The sequence below is a fragment of the Abramis brama genome, assembly GCF_963993115.1.
Source record: "Abramis brama genome assembly, chromosome: 2".
In the NCBI taxonomy this organism is placed as follows: Eukaryota; Metazoa; Chordata; class Actinopteri; order Cypriniformes; family Leuciscidae; genus Abramis; species Abramis brama.
Genome location: NC_139964.1, coordinates 68016016 through 68023515, shown reverse-complemented (window position 1 = coordinate 68023515; position 7500 = coordinate 68016016). Strand labels below are relative to the sequence as shown.

The following is a 7500-nucleotide window of genomic DNA, read 5'->3' as shown; positions in this document are numbered from 1 at the left end:
GTGTTTAACAGTGTGTGTTGTGTTTCAGTTGTGTTTAACAGTGTGTGTTGTGTTTCAGTGTGTGTTGTGTTTCAGTTGTGTGTTTAACAGTGTGTGTTGTGTTTCAGTGTGTGTTGTGTTTCAGTGTGTGTTTAACAGTGTGTGTTGTGTTTCAGTGTGTGTTGTGTTTCAGTGTGTGTTGTGTATTTCAGTTGTGTGTTTAACAGTGTGTGTTGTTTCAGTGTGTGTTGTGTTTCAGTTTTGTGTTTAACAGTGTGTGTTGTGTTTCAGTGTGTGTTGTGTGTTTCAGTTGTGTGTTTAACAGTGTGTGTTGTGTTTCAGTGTGTGTTGTGTGTTTCAGTTGTGTGTTTAACAGTGTGTGTTGTGTGTTTCAGTTGTGTGTTTCAGTGTGTTAACAGTGTGTGTTGTGTTTGAGTGTGTGTTTAACAGTGTGTTGTGTGTTTCAGTTGTGTGTTTGAGTCTGTGTTTAACAGTGTGTGTTGTGTGTTCCAGTTGTGTGTTTAAGTGTGTGTTTAACAGTGTGTGTTGTGTGTTTCAGTTGTGTGTTTGAGTGTGTTTAACAGTGTGTTGTGTGTTTGTTGTGTGTTTGAGTGTGTGTTTAACAGTGTGTGTTGTGTGTTTCAGTTGTGTGTTTGAGTGTGTTTAACAGTGTGTGTTGTGTGTTTCAGTTGTGTGTTTGAGTGTGTGTTTAACAGTGTGTGTTGTGTGTTTGTTGTGTGTTTGAGTGTGTGTTTAACAGTGTGTGTTGTGTGTTCCAGTTGTGTGTTTAAGTGTGTGTTTAACAGTGTGTGTTGTGTGTTTCAGTCAGACGTCGGGATACACTCATCCTCCAAAAGAAGTGAGTTTGAGATTTTCACACACTGGAGATTCACATCAACTAACACACACACACACACACACACACACACACACACACACACACACTAACAATAAAACTTCTGCTGCATTTATTCATATTAATATTAATATCAACACACTGAATCTGTTCAGATTATTTAATGAACTAACATTAACAACAAAGCTTAATAAATGTTAATAAATAAAGTCATTGTTAGTTCATGTAACTCAAGTGAGACTTTATTGTAAAGTGTTCATTTTTTTTATTTTTTTTTAACATTTAATATTCTAAATTAAATATATTTTTTAATTATGGCAACAATTTATAATAATGTTAATAATGTAATTGATATAATAATAACCATCAATAATAACTGTATATATTATATATACATATGCAGGAATTTTTTTTTTTTCAATTATGTAATTTTTACAAATATTTTTTTCCCCAACAATTCATAATAATTCCCCTTTTTTCCCTCCAAAATGGCAAAACTTCAGCACTAAAAATAAAGCTCTTGAAAATGTTACAAAGTATCAGTTTCTCCTCTACATGCTCTTTGATGAATTGACTCATTCACACTCGGGACTTTTATTCATGCAAATCCTCATGATTTCTCCGGATGTGAAACTGATATTGAATAGAATTATTGGAAAGAAAATGGATTTTTATTATTATTTCTGAATTCTGAATTATTTATTTCTCTTCCTCCAGCCTCAGGATTTCAAACACACTCAGTCATTCATGCTGTGATGGAGTGTGTGTGTGTGTGTGTCGGCGACGCTGGAAACGACATGAAGAAACTCCCTCTCTCTCTCTCTCTCTGTATCTGTATATGTCTCTCTCTCTTTCTTTCTCTCTCTCTCTGTATCTGTATATGTCTCTCTCTCTCTCTCTCTCTCCATAATCCTCCGACATCAGCTGATCTGAGAGCTGTTGTCATGTGCTTCTCTCCACACGTTGAGCTAGAGCGCCTCCTGCTGGCCGTGTGTGACCCAGAGGAACGGCGTTTAACCTGCGGCCTTCACACGAGCGAGACTGATGACCTTTGACACGCCGTGCCTTTCATTTCAACACAATCTTTATCTAACGAGTGTGAGGATGTAAATCATGCGATGGCTGAATTGTTGTATATTTGATCTGTATTCTTGTTTTTTTAAAATAAAAATAATCTGCATTTTTTGTCTGAATTGGAACATTTATTATTTCGCCGACGCATTTATTCATTCATCGTGAGATGAGAAATGATGAGTTTCCAAATCATTCAGAGAATAATAAAGTCAATATTAATGCTTCAGTTAGCACAAAATACCAATGAACAGTGTTAATTAATGGTTATTTTACCACTTACTAATGTTTAAAAATCAGAAGTTGTGTTTACGTTTGTTGAAATTAAGGATTGAAATATTCATCCTCATGTTGTTCTAAAACTTTATGAAATAAATTCTATTATTTAACTATATTAGTTAACATGAACTGATAATTAACAGTAATTTGCAGCATTTATTAATAGATTTAGCATTTTTTTATTTCAAAAATTAAGTTGTATTGTTTACATTTGTTGAGATTAGCATTAAAGTTTGTTCAACCCCACATTAAATGTATCATTAATTCACACTCAAACCCATATGAATATATTTTTTAATACGCTCATAATTTTCCATCCAAAGTGTCCCTAATTAACTCTTTCCTGGATATTGACTGAATTTACCAGGAATCTGAAAAAAAAAACTTGAAATAATAATTAAGCTATAAACTGTACATAATAAAAGCACATAATAAAAGTTTGTAGACGCACATATATTATATAAACAGATGCAGTGAATGGGGTTTTTCTCTTTTAGTTTATGTTTTGAATGTTTATGTTTGACTTTTCTCAGTTTTGTGTGTAAAATGAACCTTTTGTGGAAAAAAGAAAACAAGCGAGACTTAAAACAGTCATGATTAATATCCTGATCGGCTTCAGAGGCATTCTGGGAGAATTCTGTTATTGTTGAATAAGGTCATTTTAGTATCATTGAGTGATAGTTTATTTTATTTGAGTTATTTTAGTACTAAAACTTAAACTAAATAAAAATGAGATGATGTCTCAGCAACTAGCTGAAATAAAACACCTTTTAGAGAAAAAAATTATAATTTTGTTTCAGGTAACATTTGTTTGGATCAATGAAATTTTTATTTTTTTATATATTTTTTTTTTGAAGAAATAGTTAAAAAAAATATTTTTTGTTGGTTTTTTTTGGTAAAAAATAGTTGATAATCCTGTTAAATAAAACTATTAATTTTTTTTCAGGGAATGAAATAAAGTTCAATTATAAAATTATTTTTAGTTTTTATTTAGTTTTAGATAAACTTAAAATTTTTTTAATAAAATTACTAAAACTGAAATAAAAACTTAGTTATATAGAAACACTTAATAAAAGCACATAAAGGTTTGTACACACACACACACTCGAATAATCGGGTTGGCGGCACTAAAATCAGTAAATACACCTCAAGCTTTTCTCCTTTAGTTCAGGTTTTGAATGTTTATGTTCGACTCTTTTCTGTGTAAAATTATATTTTTGTGTAAAAAAGAAAATGCAAGCAAGATTTAAACGATAATGATAACGATAATAATCCTGTTGTTAACTAAAACTAGTAAAAATTGTTTTCAGGGAATGAAAGAGTTTAAATATATTAGTAAATTATAAAATTATTTTTAGTTAATTAGTTTTAGATAAACGTAAAAAAAAAAAAAATACTAAAACTGAAATTAAAATCAAGCTATATAGAAATACTTTAAAGTTTGTAGACAGACATATATTATATAAACAGATGCGATTAATCGATTTGACGGCACAAAAATGTAGGTTTAGGTTTTAAATGTAACGTTTGACACTTTAGTTTAATGTGTAAAATTGACCTTTTTGTGGAAAAAAGAAAACGCAAGCAAAACTTAAAAACAGTCATGTTTAATATCCAGAGGCATTCTGGGAGAAAGCGTGTCTGTGAGTCTCGGTTTAACTCTCGCTAGTGAACGCATGCTAGTGAACGCATGCTAGCGAACAAACAGCGAGTCTGAGTGAAACTGATGGAATGAAACAGTAGCAGCGAGAGTCTGTCACACTCAATACACACACACACACACACTGAAACACAACGCAGACAGACTCGACGATCACATCAATCCCTGAGGATGAATCTCTGGTTTCTTGTCAGTAGTTTACGGAAACACAAGCGCAGCCTAAAGCCTCGATCGCAGAGTTCGGCCGTGGGACATCGGCTGTAGGAGCGTCTGGTGTGTTGGACCGTCCTCATCTGGTGTGTTGGACCGTCCTCATCTGGTGTGTTGGACCGTCCTCATCTGCTCTTCAGGACGTCTCGGCACCTTTACTGAAGCGTAGGATAGAGAGCCTCTCTCGCCCGGCCTGACGGCTCACACACACGTGTCCATCCAGCCCAGCTTTACCCAGCAGACACACAATCTCCTCTAGAACACACACAACACCAGTTCAGATCACACACATTTAAACTCTTTTATAGTGATTTAAAGTGATTTCTAGCGGCATCTAGTGGTGGGGTTGTGAATTACACCCATCAGAGATATTGAGGGAGTAGTAACCTAATATTGAAGCTGGCTGGTTTCATTAATTACAGTGAAGTTACAGTGAAGTTATCGCCTCATTGCTGGGAAATATAAAGTACGTTTCAGTAGTAAAGCTGTTTTATTTATAAAAGTCACGGGCAGAGATTGAAAACCAGCTCCTGAATGTTTCTTTTCTTTACAAAGATAAATATAAAGTTCCCACCTCATCATAAAGCTGAGCGAGCGCACACACAAACACACACGCCTCGTAACACAACATTAAAAAGCTCTTTGTGAATAAACGTGTCGTCCTCGCCTTGCAGCGGCTTGAACTCATGATGTGTGTGTTCAGACGGAGGTCGGGGGTCCACATATCGGACATGTATCTGGATGTATGTATTAAAACCACATTTGGAAGTGGATCAGATCGGATGCGAAAAAATTTAATTTTGTGTTTACAAGTGTGCAACAAATTCCTTCATATGTCAGATGTGAGTATAAGATGTGCCGGTGTACACGCAGCCACTGAGTGTGGAGCTACTGATGTGAGTTTGAACATCACACACACACACACACACACACACACACACACCTGGATCATTATCTGACACGGTCACCAGGTAAAACAGCCCATGGTCTGACAGCAACTGTGGGATCATGGGAAAGAATCGGTCCATCACTTCTCTGCCACGTCTCCCACCGGCCCACGACGCCTCGATCCCACGACTGCCCACCTGTGCAGAACACACACACACACTCATCATAGGCCCCGGCCACTGGCGTTCAGTCTCTTAAAGTCCTCCTGTGGTGTAAATCCAGCTTTTAATGTAGTTTATGTGTCTATGTGGTGTTTTTAATATGCTTTAAGACAAAGCATGTGTAAATTCATAAGTCGACTCCATTGCTGAGTATTTCCTCCTTAAAACTGCAGTGAACCAAAGACAGTCTCAAAAACACGCTTTGAAATCGCTGGTGTTTCTGACGTCACAAACTACCTTGTAACCAATCAGATCAACGTGTGATCGTCAACCAGTGGATCTCTGAGCTGAGTGAGTGAGTGGAGGCGGGGCTCATTTGCATATTCATAGAGCCGAGGCAAGGGTGTCGAGTTACATTCAAGATATTTTAAGGCATGAAGACATTCTTTTCAAGGAAAAAACGTTTAAATATGTCATTTTGGTGAGTTTGGTGATGTAATTATTGATTACAGGGGGACTTTAATGCTTTTAGATTTCAAATCATCTCTGAATAATCCTACAATTTCATCAAAACAGGAGGAAAGCCCCCAAACATCAAGTATGCTGGTCATTAATTCTCATTCAGCTGATTTCAGAGTCTCAGTATCTGATCACATGACTTCACACACACTGGTTTACCTCTTCTGACGGTGTGACGACATACGGCGGATTGAAAACAAGCACGTCCACTTTTCCCTTCAACCTCGGCAAGAGACACTCGACCTGTGAGACACGACAGAACTCCTGAGACACCGGAACAAACATGATAAACACAAGAGCAGCAGACTCTTATAACATCAGCATCTGTGATGAGATTAAACTGTGATTGACAGCTGAGGAGGCGGGGCTTCACTGTTCTGCTGTGGATGATTGACAGCTGAGGAGGCGGGGCTGCACTGTTCTGTATTACTCTCTAGTATCATTGATTATATAATTATAGTTGTTAGTTTTTTGAATTTAGGTTTCATTTCTGTATTTGCTGTTTTTTAACTTTAGTAAAAGTTTAAGAATTTTTTATGTCTTTTTGTCATTTTTTTAAAAATGTTTTAAAGTATGTCTATATAGTTTTATTCATTTTATTTTATTTCATTTTAGTACTTCGGTAAAAATAATAAGGGGCGTAATAATAATAATATTATTTTTATTAATAAAATAATAAAATGGCGATAATAACCTTGTTAACCAAAACTAAAACACTTTTAAAAAAAACTGATGAATAAAATTAAGCTGAAATAAAATAAAATTAGATGAAAAACAACATAAAAAAAAGTTTTCACAAAAGTTTTGTACAATATTCCATTTTTGCACATAAGTTAAATTCTCAACTTTGAGTGGAAACACAGCTAATGAAGCAGATTTTCCATCAGTCCTGATTACTGGATTTTTTATTGTATTTTTTTTATTGCGTTTTTCCTTGCTGCATTGAATTAATGACTAAATACAAGGATTTTTACATTTAAATCAGCATCAAGTCTATATTTAAGAGATGTTATGTTGTGCCATTATTATGCCATATTCCAATAGTGCTTGAGTTAAACTCCTGTATCTCACCAGGTCGGTGACGACGGGCTGCAGCCGGAGATTGTTGAGCTGAGACGTCTGGAGAGTGCAGAGAGCAGCCGCCGGGTTCACATCAGTGCAACTGCACAACACAACACACAACACAAGACAACACAACACAACACAACAACACACAACACACAACACAAGACAACACACACAAACATAAGACAACACAAGACAACACAACAAGACAAAACAGCTTTATTCCTACTGCGCTTTACAGATCTTTCAAAGGAGGAAAATAACAGAATCAATGATCAGCTAGAGTCAGTTTACTCACTCATTCACTCTCTCACTCACTCTGTCACTCACTCTCTCTCACTCACTCACTCACTCACTCACTCACTCACTCTCTGTCACTCTCTCACTCACTCACTCTCTCACTCACTCACTCACTCACTCACTCACTCTGTCACTCTCTCACTCACTCTCTCACTCTCTCTGTCTGTCTGTCACTCACTCACTCACTCACTCACTCTCTGTCACTCTCTCACTCACTCACTCACTCACTCACTCACTCACTCTCTCTGTCTGTCTGTCACTCACTCTCTCACTCACTCACTCACTCACTCACTCACTCAGTCTGTCACTCTGTCTGTCACTCACTCACTCACTCACTCACTCACTCACTCACTCACTCACTCACTCACTCACTCACTCACTCTCACTCTCTCACTCACTCACTCACTCACTCTCACACTCACTCTGTCTGTCACTCACTCACTCTGTCACTCACTCACTCTGTCACTCACTCACTCTCTGTCACTCTCACTCACTCACTCTCTCTCTGTCTG

The 7500-nt window shown here is 36.5% G+C and overlaps 2 protein-coding genes across 5 annotated transcripts in view; one reads left to right on the top strand and one right to left on the bottom strand.

The window, feature by feature from the left end:
• jam2a (junctional adhesion molecule 2a) overlaps positions 1-2028 on the top strand; it is a 21996-nt gene extending 19968 nt beyond the window's left edge. For 2 of the 4 annotated variants that reach the window (XM_084105363.1, XM_084105361.1), the window contains 2 exons: positions 805-838; positions 1553-2028. In XM_084105363.1, the coding sequence (XP_083961489.1) occupies positions 805-838; positions 1553-1591 (73 nt within the window). In that variant the 3' untranslated portion in view covers positions 1592-2028. The remainder of the gene's footprint in view (positions 1-804; positions 839-1552) is intronic. The other 2 variants (XM_084105362.1, XM_084105360.1) reach the window with 1 other exon arrangement.
• Positions 2029-3776: 1748 nt separating this feature from the next.
• hemk2 (HemK methyltransferase 2, ETF1 glutamine and histone H4 lysine) overlaps positions 3777-7500 on the bottom strand; it is a 6261-nt gene continuing 2537 nt past the window's right edge. Inside the window, exons 4-7 of the mRNA XM_084105405.1 lie at positions 6695-6785; positions 5783-5866; positions 4999-5140; positions 3777-4310 (exon numbers count right to left, since the gene is read on the bottom strand). Coding sequence (XP_083961531.1) covers positions 4192-4310; positions 4999-5140; positions 5783-5866; positions 6695-6785 — 436 coding nt within the window. The 3' untranslated portion in view covers positions 3777-4191. The remainder of the gene's footprint in view (positions 4311-4998; positions 5141-5782; positions 5867-6694; positions 6786-7500) is intronic.